General features: G+C 53.5%; 1 protein-coding gene across 5 annotated transcripts in view; it reads right to left on the reverse strand.

Annotated features, from left to right (window-relative positions):
• Positions 1 to 20,761, reverse strand: part of ITPK1 (inositol-tetrakisphosphate 1-kinase) — a 179,018-nt gene that overhangs the window by 9,598 nt on the left and 148,659 nt on the right. For 4 of the 5 annotated variants that reach the window (XM_045448289.1, XM_045448287.1, XM_045448291.1 and 1 more), the window contains 5 exons: positions 12,087 to 12,185; positions 11,685 to 11,725; positions 7,629 to 7,794; positions 2,871 to 2,996; positions 1,524 to 1,591 (listed from right to left, as the gene is read on the reverse strand). In XM_045448289.1, coding sequence (XP_045304245.1) covers positions 1,524 to 1,591; positions 2,871 to 2,996; positions 7,629 to 7,794; positions 11,685 to 11,725; positions 12,087 to 12,185 — 500 coding nt within the window. The remainder of the gene's footprint in view (positions 1 to 1,523; positions 1,592 to 2,870; positions 2,997 to 7,628; positions 7,795 to 11,684; positions 11,726 to 12,086; positions 12,186 to 20,761) is intronic. The other variant, XM_045448288.1, reaches the window with a different exon arrangement.

The raw sequence follows: 20,761 nt of genomic DNA on the forward strand, positions 1-20,761 counted from the left end.
ACACGCTGAGCAACAGACAGGTGATTACCCAAGGTTACCTGGGACCCTCTGGCCTCAATTAACAGCCCCAGGGGCCACGAGAGCCACACTGGGACTGGCAGGGACAGCTTCCCACAAGTCCGTGGAATGCCACCCCTGCCCAGAGCCACCAGCCAAACAAGGTCTGAGAGCCTTTCAGGAACGAGCCCCGAGGAACTGCACCAGCCCAAAGTCTCCAAGGGCTGGAAGACCAGACAATCTTTTCTTGCACAAAACAGCTTTTTCCATCTTTTTACAGTGCACAGACAGGCGCTGTGGGGTTCTGTTTAAAATCTGGTTGTTCTCTAAGCTTCCTTGGAGAACATGGAACTTGTTCCTGGGGAACGCCTATCAGCATCTGGAGGGACGCTGCTGCTCCCTCCAGGTCCCTGTCCACACCCATGCTCTGTAAAACCCTCTGCACGCTGCCGGCTCCTCAGAGGAACCAGACACAAACAAGAAACGAATGGGCGGCCTGGAGCAGGGGGGCAGGAGGTAGTAGGCAAGTGCATGTCCCCAACACAGGAAGCGGGGGTGTGAGGCCCAGGGGCAGGGGCCTACCGTGGATGTTGTCGGTGAGAACATCCCAAGACACAGGCAGATCCTCCCGGATTAGCCGGGACAGCCATGACTCAGGAGCAGGAGATAAGGCATAGGGCTCCAAGGTCAGGGGAAGCGACAGCAGAGGCCGCTGGCTTGCTGGACTTGGGAGGGATGGCAGAAGCTGCCCCATGGCAATTTCTAACTCTCTGCTCTGGGTAAAGACTGCTTTGCACATACCAGTGTGATAAGAAGCCCGAAATTCCCCAAAGACCCAGCTTTGGAATCAGACCAATCCGGGGTCATACCCTAGCTTGGCCCCTGAGTGAACAGTCCTGTGAGTTTGGAGAAGTTCCTCAACCTCGCCGAACATTAGCCTCCCCGCTCAGGAAAATGGAGCTGTCCGCCCTCTCCCGCAAGGCTGTGTCCAGGCCTGGCTGTGATGCCCTGCGGCGTCTAGGATGGCTCCTGACACACGGTGACTTTCGCGGAACGGTCGCCCCGAGCGAGCCCTCCTGCCCCCACAGAAGTAGCAGCAGGCCCTGGACAACGCTTACTGGATTCACGTGGACAAGGAAAGAAAAAGGAAGCCGAGATGGTGTCGCCTCCCACCCCTTTTCTTAAATCAGGAAAAAGGCAGCAGGTCTCCACAATATCCGTGACATGGGGCGGGGGGTGGGGGTGGGGGGGCGGGGATGTGTCAGGGGAGGGAGTCCCCATTCTGGGAGAAGAGTTAGAAAAGCTTCCACTGGGAGGAAACTAGTGGTAAATGGGTGTGGCTACGATGGCCATCGGCACGAAAGCCTGAAGCAAGCAAAGCAAAGGGGTCTCCGGCCCCCGGCAGGGAGACGGAGGTCCTTCCACCCTGCTCTGCTGGAGCTCAGGCCTGGGCCTCACCACCGACAGCACGCTGTGCACACCCAGGCTCGGGAGGGAACATGGCCAACACGGCAGAAGGAACATACCGCGGTCAGGACCGATGAAGACTCCGGCTTTGACACGTTGTGGCTGTTGAAGAAGATGGACTCGCGGTCTGAAAAGCAAAGACAAGAAGGAGCCGGAGTGAGCTTAAAGCAGTGATGGTGACTCCACCACCTGACACCAGGGGCAGCACCACCCCAGCCACGGCCACGGTGGCCATAGGGTTCAGCGTCCAACAGCAGCCAACCCGGGGCCACGGTGAGCCGGGCGCCCCCACGACAAGAAGACACTGCCCCGTGGACGGAAACACGCCTGATCAGGGCTCCCGCTTCAAGCCTTCCTCCCATACAAAAATAATGACCTTAATGAGCCTACCTCTGCTACGATCTTATGGTATCTTAGATCTGGTTTTCCCCCACACCCAAGGCCCCATTCCCAAAGTGTGTCTAATGTGTCTTACGGACATGGCACTAGAAAGGGGATGGAGTGGTGGCCGAGTGAGCGGGAAATGCGGTGTACCAGAATATCAAAGGCCCAAAGTCAATTGGCAAGTAAAATCAAGGTCGGAGGACCAGTAAATGCCATTGAATCCAGTATTCCCAGCCCCTCCCTGTATCTGCTCAGAGAACTCCTTTTCAGGGTAGCACGTGAGAAATGCCCAAGCCGCTACTTGGCACGTGAGTGTTTCAAATATAAAGGGTTCTGCTGCATCCCAACTATTTAGGGGGAAAAATAGGAAATCAGAACACGGGCTGCTATAGGATATCCATCCAAGAAAGCATACAGAATAATTTGTTTGGCTTTGGAAGCCGGCACAGCCCGCCCGAAATGCGCTTCACCTCCTCCCACCCCATACTTCCCTGACCCATGGCCATCGCCCATCACACCCTCAGTCCCATTGGGGCACCCAGAGGGGCAGGCTGATCCCAAGAATAATGAGAGCAACAAGCAGCTGGTTTGTCTGTCCACCGCCTGGAGTGCGGTCGGTCGGTCACATGTTCTCTCGAGCACTTGGAAGCATGGGCACACAAATGCAAGAATCACAAAACCACGAGCTCCACCGCCCCGTGCCCCCCACCAAGAATGGCATGGGGCTGTCCTGGGCCATGAGCCCCTATGTGGCCCCAGCAGCCTCTGCTTCAGTCTTTCCAGAGTGGGCCATTGTGGCTCCCGTCCTCAGGACATACTGCTCATCCCTGGGACCTGGGTCCCTAAGCGCAGGACAGGAAGGGCCTTGGTGGAAGCACCGTGGCGTGCAGGGGCCAGGCCACAGCGGGGCACCCGCTCTGATTGCCAACGACCCCCACCAGCTCCAGGATTACGGCGCCGCAACAATCATGCATGAGGAAGTGATTCGGGCGGAGGCCAAGCAGGCAGGCGCTGAGAGGTACCTGGCATCCTTCCCGCTAGTGGGGCACACAGGCCCCTTGCCGCCCCGGTGTGCCCGACAGTCCTCCCGCCGCTCCGACCAGAGCCAGTCCAGACGGGGGGCACGAGAGACGGTCCTGGGGAGGAGCCTGGGGAAAATAAACACCCTGCAGGACTTGTGCCAAGCAGCCCCACCAATCTCTACTCCTGGGCTCCGAGAGCCAAGAAGAGGGGGCCTTCAGGGGTGGCAAGCCCTGTGGGCCGGAGGACAGAGTGGGCCTCGAGCAGCTGCCACAGGTGTTCTGGCCTTCTGCGGGCACTGCCCACCTTTTTGCCCTGTAGCCCGGCCTGGCCCAACCCCACCAAGCTCAGGGTGCCTCCCACCCACCCCGAGGGTCCCCAAGGGTAGCAGAGCAAGCCTGGGGAGGGGGGGCCACACAGAGCAGGTAGACACAGCCAAGTTCAGGGAGGCTGGGAAGCCTGCAGGAGCCACAAGGAAACACCACGGTGCTTAACTCTGCCAGGAAGGGAAGAAGCTGGGCACTCAGAAAGGCACACCCAGCACTCACTGGACCGGACAGACCACATCACCCAACAGTTTCTTGTGGAAGGGACACCAATCAAAAACGTGGACCGTTTTCCAAGGAGATTGTTTCTCCTCCTGGGCTAACTCTGACCTGGGGGCTCAGGCCAGGGGACTATTCAGCAATGACAGTGGCAGTGGAGGGGGTGGGGGGGGGGGGCTCTGCTCAAGTACCACCTGTGTGTGGCCTGAACAGCGGCCAGAGGGGGTGTGGGCAACTTCCAGACACTCCCTGGCCCAGGACACTGGGAAGCTGAGACGGGTCAGAGTGGGTCACGTGTCCTCCGATGCCAGTTCCTTGGGGAGCTTTAAGATACCCACTTCCTCTAAAGACGGACCTGGCTGGGCCCTGACACTCCGATCACAGGACCACTCTGGATTTGGGACCCCATCCACTCACTCCCAGTGTCTGGAACAGTCCTGAGACACACAGTCTGAGTAACGAACCACTACCAGCGCCCCACGGGGGCGGGAAGGCAATGAGGGGAATATGGTGCTTTCGGCCCTTGATGTATAGACAAGAAGAACAGGTTCAAAACAGAGTAAATGACAGGTTTAATCCCCAAATATTGCAGTAACTCAGCAGTTATGAGCACGGACCACACTTTCTTCAGCTTTATTTGCTTACTCTTCATGTGTGTCTCTGGGGAGGGGGGCACGTCACAGTGCTGCAGACGGAGGCCCAGATCTTCTTCTAGATCCCATACAAGTATCAGCTCCACAGAGAGGCCAGCTCTGGCTCCCTCACCCAGCGGTGTCCCAGGACCCACTGTTTCCTCTGGAGCCCTTCATCTATGCCACGATGCATCTTTTTATTCTTTCTTTCCGCATGTGTGGGTTCTCCCACTAGAATAGAAACACATGAGGGCAGGATACTTGGCTGACTATCTAGTCACCTACTGGATCAGTTACCAGGCACAGGGCTGGGCACATGGCAGGCTCAAGGAAATACGGCATCCATTACACTAGAGAGGCTCTAGATGACAGATCGGCAAACCAGAGACTGAAAGCCAAATCTAGCCTGTCACCTGCCATTTGCAAATAAAGTTTTATTGGAACACAGCCAGGCCCAGGTGCTAACATATTGTCTACAGCTGCTTTCATGCCGCAAGGGCAGCATTAAATAATTATGACAGAGTTGGAAATATTTACTATCTAGGCTTTTGCAGAAAAAGTCTGCTGACCCCAGCTCTACGTGGCAAGTGATATCATTCTTTGATGTACCCCTAAGGGAAAAAAGGCCCAGGGAGAAGGGTAGAATAAAGGCACTAGTCCACACAGTACAGGAAACGAAAGTAAATCCACTGCACAAAAGGGGAACACAGAGATGTGCCTATCTCGGTCCTGGCACTGGGTAGAGACAGGGGAGCAATCTCCCCAACTGTGAACGACAGGCATAGGATACGTGTTCCTAGTGGCTGACACGAGCCAACACCAACCCTCTCAGTAAGAACCTGACTTTCACTCCAGCAGAAGCAACTAGAAGATGCCACTGGCTCTAAAAATCACCTGACTTCAGAGACGTTAACAGGGAAAACCACAAGTGCACCTGAAAATCAACAGAGCATGGTTATTATGGAGGGAAGGCTAGTGTCCCTGGCTCCCCGCCCCCCAGGTCCTGAAGAATCCCACAGCTCCTTGCGTGGATGGGGAAGCTGTAGGCCACACTGGACAAGGGAAACCGGAAAGCCAGTGTGGGGGCTGGAAAGAGGCCAGAGCCCCAGAGCCCGCTGCTCAACTGGTCCAGCTTAAAGGACCCCTGTCGAGTTATGCTTCTCATCTGGAAAGAACACGCACATAAAGAGAACAAAGCCCGCGCCGGCTCCCTGGCACGATGCCCTGAAGACCGCAGACATGAAATCGGCTTTGGGATGGATGGACGGACATGCTGAAAGTTATTCAACTTGCCTGAGCATAATAAACATTCCTGCATTGGCTCTGGGAGTTTACCTACTCCCCAGCCTACATTTTATGGAAAACTGGCAACCTGTCATGAGAAGACACAGAAACACGGAGCCTCATCCTCAAGACACAGGACACAGAGCCTGTGCCTGGCTGCAAACGGCTCCCAGGGCGGAGACAGAAACTGGCCCAGCACTTTGTAACAGGGAGGAAAAGGAGAAAACTTCCTTTCCTTTGTCTGGAAAGGAAGGAAACGTGGCAGTAAATTTCTTACAGGTAGAGGGGATTTGGGTAAAAATAAAAAAAAAGAGGGGCGCCTGGGTGGCTCAGTCAGTTTAAGTGTCCGACTTCGGCTCAGGTCATGATATTGCAGTTAGTGGGTTCGAGCCCCACGTCGGGTCCTGTGCTGACAGCTCAGAACCCGGAGCCTGCTTCAGATTCTGTGTCTCCCTCCCTCTCTCTCCCCGGCTTGTGCTCTGTCCCTCAAAGGTGAATAAATGTTAAAAAAAAAATTCTTTTACTAAAAAAAGAAAAAAAGAAAGGAGGCTATGTAAGGTATGCTACTCTTAATATATTTTCCACAGACTTAAAGCACATACTTTTTAAAAATCAGAGAAAATACATAATTAAAAAAAAATAGTCTCTTCCAGCCCACAATTTATAAGAATGCCTCCTGCTGCTATATAGTCATATACAAAAAGACCCCTCCAGATCTTAGTCCCCTCACCCCCAGATCATTACATCATCCCAGTGTGCGAGAGCTGGGACCAGGGGGATTATGGGGATGTCCCAAACCCTGACAATGCAGCCTTGAGTCCTGGAGCCCCCCGCCTGGCTGGGAAGCCTGCTTGCACCCAGAAAGGAAGTGAAAACGGGCACACATTTTCAAAGTGTCTGCTCTCTGTGTTGCGTTAATGGGAAGAAAAAAGCTGTCCTGGGGATGAACAGCTGAACTTTATTCAAGAGGAGTGGCTTAAAGCCACCAGGAACGGATGGTGACAGGCAATCCCCGCAGGAGGGACTTTAAGAAGACACATCTGTTGACTCAGATGGAAACAGAACGGCCCGGTATTTCACTGCATCTGGTGATGGCGGGTTTCCCTTGCAGAGATAAATGCACGGCATGTCTGAGCACAGCACATGAGGACAATCAAATATCCTGCAAGGGATCCTCTTAGAAAGCTGTGCTTATTTCAAAGACACGGTTACTCTGCTCCAAAGGTTTCTGGAACTTGCCTTAGAGATGCCTTCAGAACCACTAGAACATTCTTTCGAGCAGCCCCAACACCAGCAAATCCGTATCTTAGTGTCAGTTTCTGAAAGGGCCAAGGATCAGCTGGTGTCAGGAGAGTAGCTAAAAAAAAAAAAAAAGCTGAGCAGGGCGCCTGGGTGGCTCAGTCGGTTAAGGGTCAGGTTCTTGGGTTTCGGCTCAGGTCATGATCTTGTGGTTTGTGGGTTCGAGCCCTGTGTCAGACTCCGTGCTGACAGTGCAGAGCCTCTTGGGATTTTCTCTCTCTCTCTCTCTCTCTCTGCCCCTCCCCTGCTCATGCACTCGCTCTCCCTAAATAATTAATTAATTAATTAATTAATAAAACTGAGCTTGTGGAGCCCCTCAGCCTCCTTACAGGATCCCCTCAAATGCCCCAAATGATGGCAGCATCCTAAAAACACCACCACCCTGTGACCATCTGAGGGACACTTGGGATCCAAAACATGCTCACTCAGTCCTCACCCCTGTAAGGGGGGACGCGGTGGGGTGACTGTGCCCACATGGACCTGCCTGGGGTCCCACAACTAGGAAGTGCTGGACCCTGTGTGACCTCTAACGGAGCGCACATCCACTCAGTGGCTGCAGAAGCAGCAATTAACGCTGGGCCTCCCCATTTGGAAAAAAAAAAGACATGATAAAACAGTCAGCACTCTGGCCTTCAAAAAATAAGAGGGGCCCTTTCCCAAACCCTCACTTCCCTCAGGGCCAATCACCCATTCCAGCATGTTCCTCATGCGTGTCATCTCTGTGGGGCCCCCAGGAAGTGCCCTGGGCGCAGAGAGCTTTCGGAGGAGTCCCAGAGCTAACAGTGGTCCGGAAGGATGAAGCCCCTACAATGACCCGGTGGAGTGGGGTTTTACCTCGTTCTCCAAGACTTCTCACTACTGAGCAGACCTCCTCCACCCTTCAGATCACATCATCCCTGCCCCCTCCAAAAGAACACAGGGTAGCAGGGTAAGTGCGGCAGGACAGACAGCCGACGCCCTGTCCCAGCCGGGCCCCTGCGACGGCGGGAAGCCTGGTTACCTGACGTGCCGGCAGAGAAGTTCTTCAGCGAGGGCCTCTGGACCACGGTGTAGGACTCGCCCACCACAAACACCTTGTACAAAACAGCGTTGTGGTTGATGAAGTTCTGGACCACACAGGGTGGCTGGATGGCACTCAGGCCCTCCTGGTTGAACACGATGGCCATCTGCAGAAACAGGGAGCCAAGAGCTCTGTCAGAATCCACCACCTCCTCAGCCTTACCCAGGGGCACATCACCTGCCCAGATGCACCAAGAACCATCCCTGCGAACTGAGGACTCCCCAGGAAGAATCTCAAGCCAGGATGAGGGGAGTGAGACTCGAGAATGAACACCTGGGGGTCAATTCACTCCTGCTGTGGGGATTTGGAAATCCTGTACCATCAGGCTGTCCATGTAGGGTTGAGCTGGCTGTGCACTGCCCAACTCCACACCGTAATCCTGGGAACGGGACCCCCGGTTGTATACTATTCAATCCTTACGACATCCTTAGAGATTCTTCCACAAAGATCCAGGAGAGGCAGGGAGTGTAAGGCAATGGATCGGGAATTGGGAGGCCTCGGGTCAAAGTCTGCATAAGGGTAAGGGCTATCTCTGGTTGAGCACTCAGAACATGCCCAGCCCTGTTCTGACCACTTAATGCGAGTCACCTGGTGCTGTCCTCACGCTGCACCTCTGAGGTGGGCACTGTTATCATGCACCTTTTACAGATGGGGAAACTGAGGCCCTGAGCAGCTCAGTGGCTGGTTGGAAAGTGATGGAACCCAGGCTGGGACTGGGTCTGCCCAGCACGAAGTCTTGGCCTCTCACACATTCAGTGAACCACATGGATGCTTGAGAAATGGGAACGTGCTGCTCTGACTCCGATGCCTGTGGGGACAAAGGTCCCCACTGAGAGGATCTGGTAGGGCCACGAAGGTAGGGAGGGCAGAGGCACAGCTGGAGAAAATCTCTGCTTTGGCTCAGCTGCCAGAGCCGGGACCATGACTAATCCCTTGCAGCCCAAAGGCCCCAGGAAGGAGCCACCAGATGCCCAGGACTATGGGCAGGAATGACGGAGCCTGGACAGCTGGCTGCCTGCACTGGCAGCCACCCCTGACGTCAACTGTCACAGAGCACCACCCCAACGTTCCTGGTGCTCGGCCGGGCAGGGCAGGAGTGGAGAGGCAGGCCACATGCAGAAAGAAAAAATGCGTGCATCTGTGTGCATGTGTGTGCGCATGTGAGTGCATGCGTGTGCCGCAGCGACCGTCTCCTTAGCCTTCTGACAAGGAAGAGAAAGCCCACAGGCGGCCCGGGAGCCAGACGAGCCAGACACGGGGTTAAGTCCTAGCTCCAGCACCTGGCTACATGAGGGCTGACAGGGGACTCGCCCTAAGCTCATTTTCCTCACTTGTAAAACAGCAACAATAACTACCATGGGATAGATGCTTCAGGGGCACTTTGAGCTTCTGGCTTAGTGGTTTAACAAAGAGGTGGCGGTGGGGGGGTGGGGGAGGATGATGATTTCACTGCCAAGCAAGTCAGTGTGCATGCACTGGCTTAAAAACAAAACAAAACAAAAAACAAACAGCTCTATGAACAGGAAATAAAAAGAGAGTGGTTTGCCAAAACTAGTTGACTTTAGTTGAGCTTGGGATTCTGAGGGAGGGCTCAGGTAGACCTCAGTACAGGTAAGGAAGGACCCTAATCAGAAAGCCTCACTTTTGGGGCGCCTGGGTGGTTCAGACGGTTGAGCATCCGACTTGGGCCCAGGTCATGATCTCGCAGTTTGTGAGTTTGGGCCTCGCATTGGGCTCTGTGCTGACAGCTCAGAGCCTCCAGCCTTGCTTTGGATTCTGTGTCTCCCTGTCTCTTTCTCTCTAACTCTCCCCCACTGTGCTCTCTCTCAAAAATAAAAAAAATAAACATTTTTTTTAAATTAAAAAAAAAAAAAAGAAAGCCTCACTTTTCTGTATAAAGCAAATTACGTCCACTGCACCCAACATCCCCAGGCCCCCGTGAAACAGGGGAAGAGCCTTGCTCCCCAACGCCCAGGCTCATGCCATGGAGGGCACCCCACTCAAAGGGGCATCCCTCTGATGTTGAAGCCTGCCAGGAGGCAGGCAGCCCAGAGCACACACAGACTCCCTGGGAGTCTCCAGATCCCAATGTTGGATGCTCCTCCGTTCCCGATCTGGGAGAGCCCCTCCCTGAAACAGCACACTGTGGGTTGGGAGAAGTGGGGGGGGGCGGAGACAGGGAGGTACCCAAGTGTACATTCTGGAGCCAGACTCAGACAGCAAGACTGAGGGGTGAAAGCTGCCCCCAAAGGCACTGACCCCATACGTTGGCAGGAGGGAACTCACTTGGACCTGGAACCCCCACTGCTTCTCCCGTGCCCCGGCAGGCTCCATAGCAGCTGGTTCCCTAATAGCTCACCCGACAGGTGCAGGGCAGCACGTATGGCAACTCCCTCATTCCCCCGCGACCGCTATGCCATCCCCACGTGCAGACAGACACTCAGAGAGGCTGGGTAATCTGCCCCAAGTCCCACCGCTGGCAGTGCCCAGAGCCAGACCCGCTCCCAGGTCCACAAGATTTCAGAGTTCTCTTGTGAAGACAGAAGTGGTTTCTTCCCTGCAGGCTGACCTTTTCTGCATCAGGATGGTCTAATCACACTAATGATGATTAGAGTCATCCTTCCATCCAGAAAACTGCAAGGCACTGACCAACAGAGGAACCAGGTGCTAGTGAGAAGGGGCAGGTGGAAGGCTGGCAGGCAGGTGCCGAGGGGAATGTGGGCTCTGGCGACATGACTCTGGCTGCTCTGAAGCATTCCGGCCCCCTCCCAGCGCCTGGCATGGAGCACATCCCTGGCCCAGAGCCCAGGCAGGCCCAGGCAGGGATGGCTCCCCAAGGGCAACCAGCCTTACGAGGCGGCTGACCTCTGCAGCAGGCCGCGATTTCCAGGGGCTGCCCCCACATCCCTTCCCACGGGCAGAGGCACACCCTTGGCCCAGCAGCTTCCGTCACACCATGTACCATATATCACACTGACACTTTCTATTTATAGGCATGTAAGCGTCGCCACAAACGTATGCCAGGGAGAAAGACCACCACGGAACTCTGCTTCCGGGCACTGCTGGGGGGCTGTCCAGGTTTCCTCCTACGGTCTCGGGGAGCACTTCTGACTGGGTCAGACTCTCCCCACGGGGCCCTCAGGATGGGCGCTGAGTCTACTGCCCAGCGCACCCTCCCCGGTGCCTAACAGGAAGGCCCCCAGGCCGGGCCGTGCCTGTAAGGGAATGAAATGCAGACGATGGGGTGGGGGTGGAGGGAAGCCCTGAGGACAATGTCCCAGTGTGGTTCCAAAGACAGCAAGGGCAACCCAATGGAGTCCCTGCCTGGCCACCTGCTCCCCTTACCCCCGGAAGGCCTCCTCTGCTTATGGTCCTGCACCATATCTCACCGGTGCTATGTCTCTGGGACTCGGTCTCTACCCTCCGGGGCAGGGTGCACATCCTGTGCGTTCTTCCCCGGGCACTGAGTGGGGCTGGGAATGCCCACGGGGGAATAAAGGAATGACAGAGAGGGTGGAGGAATCCCCACACACTGGCAAGTAGAGTGCCGCTGCCTCCCCCAGTCCCTTCTAAATTCAGCAGGACCAGCCGGTCTGTGAGCAGCTGGCAGGGACACCACATCTCCAGTGAGCAGCACTCAGAGGGGCCTGGGGCAGTGGCTGGCACAGAGCAGGTGCCCCAGGGAGCGATCGACACTGATGAGCCAAAGGTTGGAAAGTCGGACAGGTCAAACTGGGACATGATGTGACTTGCTGGGGCTCGCAGCGGGCAGGCAGACCCCTGGCACACCCATCCCGCCCCTGGGGACAGGACAGGCACGGGGAGAAGCTGGAGACCACGCACAAAGCCACAACCAGGAGCAGGACAGGGAGCCGGAGCAGCAGGTGTGAGATCTGGCACACAGACCCCTGCGGGCTCCCAGAGAGACACTGTGAGCTGGAAAGGTGGGGGCATAGGGGGAGATGGGGACACAGGGCAGTCAAAGCTTCCACTCACCTCATGAGAGTTGGTGCCATGAGCCACTCTGGTTTTGCAAACTATGGAGCAGGGAGAGAAAAGCAGAGAGAAATCAGTGAGGTTATTCTCCACAAAGCCTGACTCGCGGTACAGGGAGAAATTCTTGACCCTCCAGCAGCCCGTGGGGATGAGGGGCAGGTAGCAGACACGCGGACTCAACAACGGCCAGCATCTGCACTCAGGTGTCTGGACAGACAGTGCCAGGCCGGCAAAAGAGCACCCGCCGCCCACACCACCTGATGACCCGTGACCGCTGAGTGCTGCAAAGCCCTCCCTGGCGGCCAAGGCCTTCACGCATCCCAGGGAGCACAGACAGCCCCCATCCCCACCCGGCCCGTGGCCCGGCCAGCCTGCCCAGCGGGGCCTGGGCGTGGTACGCACTGAAGGGGAATGCCAGGCCGTTCTTCTCCAGGAGCCTCATGGTGTCGTCTCCGCACAGGCTGGTGAGCTCCATGAAGGGTGGCGAGCAGATCCTGTCATCTGGGGACGGCGAAGAAGCCCACGTCAGCACGCCTGCCTACTAGCCCCCGGGCCCACTTCCTGTGACAGAGCCACCTCCCTGGGGCCACGCTCGACAGCCCTGCTCTCCTGAGCAGACAACCCCAAGTCCGCAGCAAGTGCGCGCGCGCGCGCGCGCACACACACACACACACACACACACACACACACACACACTGACAGTAACGGCAGCATATTCTTCAATTACATCTCATTTTTCTTTTTTAATTTTTATTTGAGAGGGAGTATGTATGCATCTGTGCATGTGAGCAGGGGAGAAGGGCAGAGGGCGAGAGAGAGAGAATCCCAAGCAGGCTCCACCCCAGTACAGAGCCCGACTCTGGACTCCATCCCATGACCCTGGGATCACGACCTGAGCCTAAATCAAGAGTCCGACACTCAACCGACTGGGCCTCCCAGGCGCCCCTTTAATTACATTTCCTAACGTTTCCATAATTACAAAACCAGTATGTGAGGAGTATAAAACTTGACTCAAAAAAAAAGTAAGAACCACACCGTTCACAGATAAGACTATGACAACAAACTTCTCAGCCTGAGGCATATATACATTTTATGCACGAAGAACTTTACAAGAGGATCCTGTTTTGCGGCCCAGATTTTCTCTCAACAAACTATGAGCATTCTTCTGGTTCAATAGAGGCTTCTCCCACCGTATGCCTCATCGGCTTAACAATGACTGCAGGAGTGGTGCCACGTGCTTTGCTCCTGGCACATGTCTAGCACCGTGCAAAGGACTTTGCATGCATCACCTCTGAAGTCTGCAAAATAATCCTTTGAGAAGGAAGCTGACGTCAGGGAGATTAAAGTGCATGCCCAAGGCTACACAAGCATTCCTGTGCCTTGGGACACAAGGGCCCTCACCCTCTCGGCTACCTAAAGGACACATCTCATCAGCCACCTGCCTGCCAGGTCTGGCCTCCTGACTCTCTCCCTCCCTCTCTCCCTTTCTCAAGCACACTCCCCACCCTCCTCCAGCCTCCTGCAGACACACTCCAGCCCCGGCCTTGCCCCCCTGCCAACAGCTTCTCACACCCTGCCTTTTCTGAGTCCCCGGGCTCAGAGGGGTGCCCATCCAGTGGGTTCTCGGCATGTTTGGTTTCTCTGAAAAGCTCTGGATGCTGGGTCTGCTCTGCTTGTCCGGACGCTCCTGGTGCCAGGCACTGAGTTAGGCCAAGACAGATTATTTGTGGGATAACCAAAGGTGCTCTGATGCTCTCTACTGATTGTTAAATTACATTACCGGTTTGTTATTACTGCTTCTTGTCTACTCCCCTTCTCAGACCAGGCCAGCAGCTCCTCAGGAGGTGGTGGGACCACCCTGTACTTCTGGGCACAGAGGCCAGGAAAGGCCGAGCGTTAGTGAGGGGGTGGTGCCCCCCCCCCACTTGGAAACCAAACCAAAAGTAAACAAGCAAAGTGGCTTGTCTCCAGGAGCTTCTAGCTACTTGGCTGGCTAAGGTCAGTACATTAAACCAAGGTTTAAGATCCAGCCTCATATAGCTCATAAAAATGAATGCCAAGAATTACACAGGGCATGTTAAAAATGTTTCTACCCGCCCCTCCTCCCCCCCACCCCCAAGCCCAGGCTCCAAACTGGCGCAAAATTGTCAAGTATTGGCAGATTTCAGGGGTTGCAGGACTTTTTGGGGACCACGGGAGGGTGGTCTGGGGGCAGCGTCTGCTGAGCCCTGGCAGACAGTGCTGCAGGCCTTCCAAACACAGAACTCCTTTAATCCTCAAATTGCTGTGGTGGTGTCTCCATGGGTAGAGGCCAAAACAGGCAGCCTGCCCCAAGTCACATGATGGTCAATGACAGGGGTTCAAAGGGCAGGCCAGGAAAAGAGAAGTCAGGAAAATCAGGGTGGGGACGTACTGGGGCTGTGTCCTGGCTCTCAGCTGTAAGCCACTACCTAAATAAGGCCCCATTTCTGCACCCCCAGCCTAGACTCAGAGCCAGGGTGGGAAAGCTTGTTGCTGCAAAAGCACAGCCCCTGCAGCCCAACCCGAACAGAATGTGACACTCAAGGCCTCAATCTGCAGTAGACAGGGGCTCACCTGGTTTGACTGGAGCCCGGAGCCCCCTTGGCCCACCCCCTCCCACAGGAAGATTCAGAGATCCCTGGGGCCCAACAGGCCACCTCCTGTAAGAGCTTCCAGACTCCCCATCACCAGATTTTTCAGAGCAGATGCCTCTGCCTGGCCTTTAGATTTGCCTTGCAATATCCCTGTCAACGTCCCCTCCCACCCCAGCCCACCCAAACTTCTACATGTCATTGACAACAGCCAACTTCTCAATAAACTGCACTTGATATGTGCCAAACAACACAGTCTACACAGCAACTCAAGCCCCTTCACAAGAACCCCACAAGAAAGTGCTGTCACTCCCATTTTACAGAAGAGGAAAATGGGGCACGGAGAGGCGAAGCTCCCTGCCCAGAGTTACACAGTGAGTATGTGGTGTAGCTGGGGCGGGGGGGAGGGCGGGGCTCAGACCTGGGCAGTTGGCTCCCTAGTAGAAAAAGTGTCCATTCCATATTAGCAGGAGAAAGGACAAAGCTTTTATTGAGATGATCATCTCAACAGACTCAGAGAAGGCACTTGACAAAATCCAACAGCCTTCAAGACAAAAACACTGAGCAAACTAGGAATAGAGGGGAATTTCTTCACTGATTAAAGAGCATTTATAAGAACCACAGAAACATCCTACTTTGGGGTGAAAGACTGGATGCTTTCCGCCTAAGATCAGGAACAAGACAAGAATGTCTGTTCTCGCCACTTCTATTCATTCAATACCATACTGGGTGTTCTCGCCAGGGCAATTAGGAGAGAGTGAAATAAAAAGCATCCAGACTGGAAAGAAGAAGTAAAACTACCTCTACATGCAGGTGATCTGATCTTCTCTATAGGAAATCCCAAGGAGGGGCGCCTGGGTGGCGCAGTCGGTTGAGCGTCCGACTTCAGCCAGGTCACGATCTCGCGGTCCGGGAGTTCGAGCCCCGCGTCAGGCTCTGGGCTGATGGCTCAGAATCTGGAGCCTGTTTCTGATTCTGTGTCTCCCTCTCTCTCTGCCCCTCCCCCGTTCATGCTCTGTCTCTCTCTGTCCCAAAAATGGATGAACGTTGAAAAAAAAAATTTAAAAAAAAAAAATTAAAAAAAAAAAAAAAAAAAAAAGAAAAAAGGAAATCCCAAGGAATCCACACACACAAACCCCAAAAACTATGAAGATAAGTCAGTTCAGCAAGACTGCAGAATAAAAGATCAACACACAAAAAACAATTATATTTCTACCTACTAGCAATGAACAATCTGAATGTGAAATTAAGAAAATAATTCTACTTATACTAGCATCAAAAAATAACAGCACTTAAGAAATAAATCTAACAAAGACTTAAATGCTGGAAAAGACAAAATATTATTGAAAGACATTCAGGAAGATCTCAATAGATGGAAAGACGTCCCATGTTCATGGATAAGAGGTTTAATATATTAAGCTGACAACACTCTCACACTGAACTGCAGATTCAGCACAATCCCCATTAAAATCCCAGCTTTCTTTTAGCAGGAAGTGACAGGTTAATCTTTAAATTCATGTAAAAATGCAAGGGACCCAGAACAACCAGTATTGAAATCCTGAAAAAGAATAAAGTTGGAAGACTCACACTTCCCAATTTAAAAACTTACAATAAAACTACAGTAATCATGCAGTATGGTAGTGGTACAAGATCCGACATACACATCAATGGACTAGAATTGAGACACCAGAAAGAGAGTCAACTGATTTTCCACCAGGGAGCCACTACAATTCAATAGGGAGAACAACGGTCTTTTCAACCAATCCAAAAACTGGATATCCATGTGTGAGAGAATGAATCTGGAACCCTACCTCACACCATATACAAGAATTGATTCAAAATGGATCATGATCTAAACTGAAGATCTAAAACAATAAAACTCTTAGAAGAAAACATGAGTGTAAATCTTCATGACCTTGGATCAGGTAATGGTTTCTTAGACACTAAAAGCATAAGCAACGAAAGTAAAAAAAAAGACAAACCTGACATCATCGAAATTCAAAACTTTTGTGCTTCAAAGGGCACTGTCAAGAAAGTAAAAAAGACAACCCACAGAATGGAGAAAAATATTTGCAAATCATGTATCTGATAATGGCCTAATATCCAAAACCTATAAAGAACTATTAAGAAATAAACAATAAAAAGATGACCCAAATTTAAAATGGGCAAAGGATTTGAATAGAAAGTTCTCAACATAAGACATACAGATGGCCGGTGCGCACGTGAAAAGATGCTCAACATCATTAGCCATCAAGGAAATACACATCCAAACTACAAGGAGATCCTATTTCACATCTACTAATGGCTATAATCAAAAAGACAGGAAATAACAAGTGCTAACATTGCCAGTGGGAATGTACAATGATACAGCTGCTTTGGGAAACAGTCTGGCAGTCCCACAAACAGTTAAACACAGAGTCACAGTGTGATTCCCAGATACGCAACCAAGGGAATGGAAGCCTATGTCCACACAAAAACCTGCCCAGGAATGTTCACAGCAGCACTGGGAAAAAGTGGCAACAACCGAAATGCCCCTCAACTGATGAGTGGGTAAACAAGATATGATGCACCCCTTCAACGGGGTATCATTCAGCCAGAAAAAGGAAAGAAGTGCCGACACGGGCTACAACATGACCTTGAAAACTGTATGCTGAGCGAAGGAAGCTGGTCACAAAAATCCCATATTGTGTGACTTCATTCATATGAAATGTCCAGAATAGGCAAATCTGTCTACGGTGGTTGCCAAGGGCTGGCAGGGATGGGGACTGACTACAAATAGGTACATTTCTTTCTGGGATGAGGAAAATGTTCTGGCCTTAGATAATGGTGATGGTTGCGCAATTTGGGGAAGATATTCAAAACTACTGAACTGTATGTGTACTTTAAAAAGGTGGATTTCAGGGGCACCTGGGTGGCTCAGTCGGTTAAGCGTCCGACTTCGGCTCAGGTCATGATCCCGTGATTTGTGAGCTCGAGCCCCGCGTTGGGCTCTGTGCTGACAGCTCAGAGCCTGGAGCCTACTTCAGATTCTATGTCTCTTATCTGTCTGTCTGTCTCTCTCTCTCTCTCTGCTCCTCCCCTGGTTGTTCCCTCTCTCTCAAAAATGAACATTAAAAAAAAATTTTTTTTAATAAATTAAAAGGTGGATTTTATGGCATGTGCACTGTATCAACTAAAAGGAAACAACAAGAGGGGCGCCTGGGTGGCACAGTCGGTTAAGCGTCCGACTTCAGCCAGGTCACGATCTCGCGGTTCGTGAGTTCGAGCCCCGCGTCGGGCTCTGGGCTGATGGCTCAGAGCCTGGAGCCTGTTTCTGATTCTGTGTCTCCCTCTCTCTCTGCCCCTCCCCCGTTCATGCTCTGTCTCTCTCTGTCCCAAAAATAAATAAACATTGAAAAAAAAAATTTATAAAAAAAAAATAAAAAAATAAAAGGAAACAACAAGAAAAATTCCCCAGCAGCAGCAGCTGCCATCTCTCAAGTGCATACTCCACGTACAGCGTATCTTTTAAACCTGCAGCTCCCCCTTCCTCACCCCCCGTTGTCAGGTCCAGGGTGAAGTCAGACAAGGCCAAGGCAAGTGCTTCCCCCAGAGATGTTTGCGGTCCAGAGGAAAAGCAGAGACGAGACATTTCCAGTGAATGGGCCACATCTAGCATTAGGCCAGACAGCCCCAGTTTTCTGAAATCTCAGGCTGTGATGTGAAGCGGGGCCCAAGAGAGGTGGCACCAGGAAGGAGGGGCACACGCACACCGTCACGGTCTTCCCCCCTTCTCCCAACTTGGAGCCTGCTGACCACACTCTGAGCAGCAGGCACCACTGGGTGCCCAGCCTGTTCTCGCTCCAGGGGTAGGTCTGGGACTGAGACTGGCCAATCACACTGCCAAGAAGGACCCATAGTCAGAGCTCAGTCACCAGCAAGAGGCAGCACCGGGTGAAGGCAGTCTTGAGCCTGCAGGGCAGAGGCTGGAAGGGACCACTGTCCACACCAGGCCATGGCCGCTCCACGCCCCAGGCCTGTTCCTCTCTGGACTCGAGTACAAGAGACGACGATGTCTTTACTGCTTGAACCAGGATCATCCTGCGTGTCCGGGAAATCACACTGAATTAGAAACGACTACGGTTCCTATTTTGGGGTCAACAACCATTCGCCACCAGTGGCAAGATATGTGTTGTGTTGGGGCTCTGCTAAATCATAGGAGCCAGAAATACAGGACTTAACAAACAGACGTGCCCACCCGCACGGAGCTTACATTCCCAGACAGTAAACCAGGCTGGTAAGTGAGATGCACCCCTAGATGGTGCTGGTGGGGTGCCGCAAAGGGGTGCCAGCAGAGCAGGGGCGAGGTCAGGGAGCAAGGTCTCGCTGAACAGAGACAAGGGAAGGTGAGCAGGTGGCAAAGGCGATGCATCTGGGGTCAGTGTGCTCCTGGGGTGGGGGGGCAGGGGGAGGGGGACCAGGCCGCGGCAGCATCAGAGCCAGCGCCCTGATGGCAGCTGGCCCGGCGGCCCCGCCTCGCGGGGCATGGCAACAGCAGAGGGTTCCGCCAGTTCTCCCGTGGGAAACTCACAACATCACCAGCAGCTCTTCTCCCCAAAGAGAGACTGAAGACTTTCTAGAAGTCAGCCCTGGGAGCCCGGGAGGCTATTTCTGGTTCCCAGAAAAAGGCTACTGTTGCTTATTTATCTATCATCTTTATTTCTGGATGGGAGCTGGAAAGAGGCTTTTTTTAGTCGGATGGTGGGTTGTGTTCTGTTCAGAGCCGAAACGTTAGCCCCTGGGAAACTGAAACAGCGCCGTCCTCCCTCGTCTGCCACCCTCATCACAGAATGTGAAGCTGGAGGCCCTCAGAGATGAGCGAGTCCCAGCCATGTGTCCACACGTCCGAAGAGGAAAGAGAACAGTTCAAGGCCACACACAAGTTACCGGCAGACCAAGGGTGAGAGCCCAGGCGTCTTGAGTCACACCCGGCCTCACTCTGCCAGGTGGCCATGCTCTTATCTGACTACAGGCAGCTGCTACAGAACTACCAAGAAGATAAAAGACCAATGACAAACAGGTGGATATAAGAGGACGGCTAGGGGTAAGATGGCACTCTGAAGCCTGACTTTGAACCTGGGGTAAATTGCTCATCACCTGTAACCTTTGGCAAGTTGACTAAACTCTGCTGGGCCCTACTCTCCTCATCTGTAAAATGGGAGCACTGTCTCCCTGGAGGGTTGTCGGGAGCCCTGGTACGTAACAGGTACCCTACAGTGGCAAGGCCAGCTGGGGACACCCACAGAGGAGCAGGCCGATGCTGCACATGGCCACTGGTCCATGTCCGGCCTCCTGGGGCATGTCGGGTGCCGGGCCCCGACCTCACTTGCTCTCTCGTGCACCCAGCGTGGTGCTGTCCTCCCGTGGCTGCAAAAGACATCTTGGCAGGACCCTGGTGGTGGTGGGGAGACTGGGCACAGCTGTAATGGGACCCTGTCCTGGTTCCCTTCTCTTGGACAGGTATAATTTCTTCACCCAGGCAGTATCTGATGCAAAGACCACCCAGGCGCAGGGACAGTCTCCAAGGACATGCAGGGCTGGAAGCCTCTGAAGCTTCTGTGGCGGGCAGGGCCCCACGAGTGAACAACGCCCAGGAGTTTGGGGTGGGCAGAGGGGAGAAGAGGCGGCAGACAGTCAAGGGAGGGGACCCAGGGGGCCAGGAGCCTGCTGTGTGGCCCGGAGCAGTGGGACAACATCAGGAAAGTGTGCCAGAGGAAATACCTATCTTTGCCAGCTCTTGTCTCCCTCTCTAGAAGGTCAGTTCTACAAGGGCAGGCAGGAGCTTCTAGGTTTTGTTCACAGCCATAGCCCAGTGCCTAGGACACTGCCTGGCACATAGTAGCTGCTCAACAAACACTTGCCGAGTGAGTGATCTGACCTGTGGCGTGAAGGGGTCACTGTTGCCTAAGGCACAAGGCTGGCTCCTTGGGCATCCGGGGCACATCTGGACAGACACGGGGCATGCGGTCAGCGTGTCAGGGCATCACCTGACCCACATTCTGTACCTAGCCTGCGCACAGGCCTCATGCCATCATGTCGTCACACCCCTCCACCTCCGGGCTTGTTCCACTTGGAAACAAGAAAGCAGTCACATATGTCCCTGCTCAGCCTGGCTTTGCGTCCTCTGAAGGATATCCCCTGCACAAGCATCCTCTTTACCTACTTTGCTATGACTGTGATCGGACTTGCCTTCTTAATTCTGATTTTCCCAAACACTGTTGCTGCCGCTGTCTTCCCGTGACTTCGCGTATCCTGGTTACCTGACTGGTGACGTTTCCCCTGAAGTCATTTACATTTGTGCCAATGTTTCTCCGCCAGACGTGGCTTCGATGAACGTGTCTCACATAAGGATTTGTGCTTGTGGTAAGCCACTTCCATTGGCCAAATTCCCAGAAGTCACTTTCGGGGTCCACGGGAATCGCCGTT

The sequence above is a fragment of the Leopardus geoffroyi genome, chromosome B3, assembly GCF_018350155.1.
Source record: "Leopardus geoffroyi isolate Oge1 chromosome B3, O.geoffroyi_Oge1_pat1.0, whole genome shotgun sequence".
NCBI classification, from domain to species: domain Eukaryota; kingdom Metazoa; phylum Chordata; class Mammalia; order Carnivora; family Felidae; genus Leopardus; species Leopardus geoffroyi.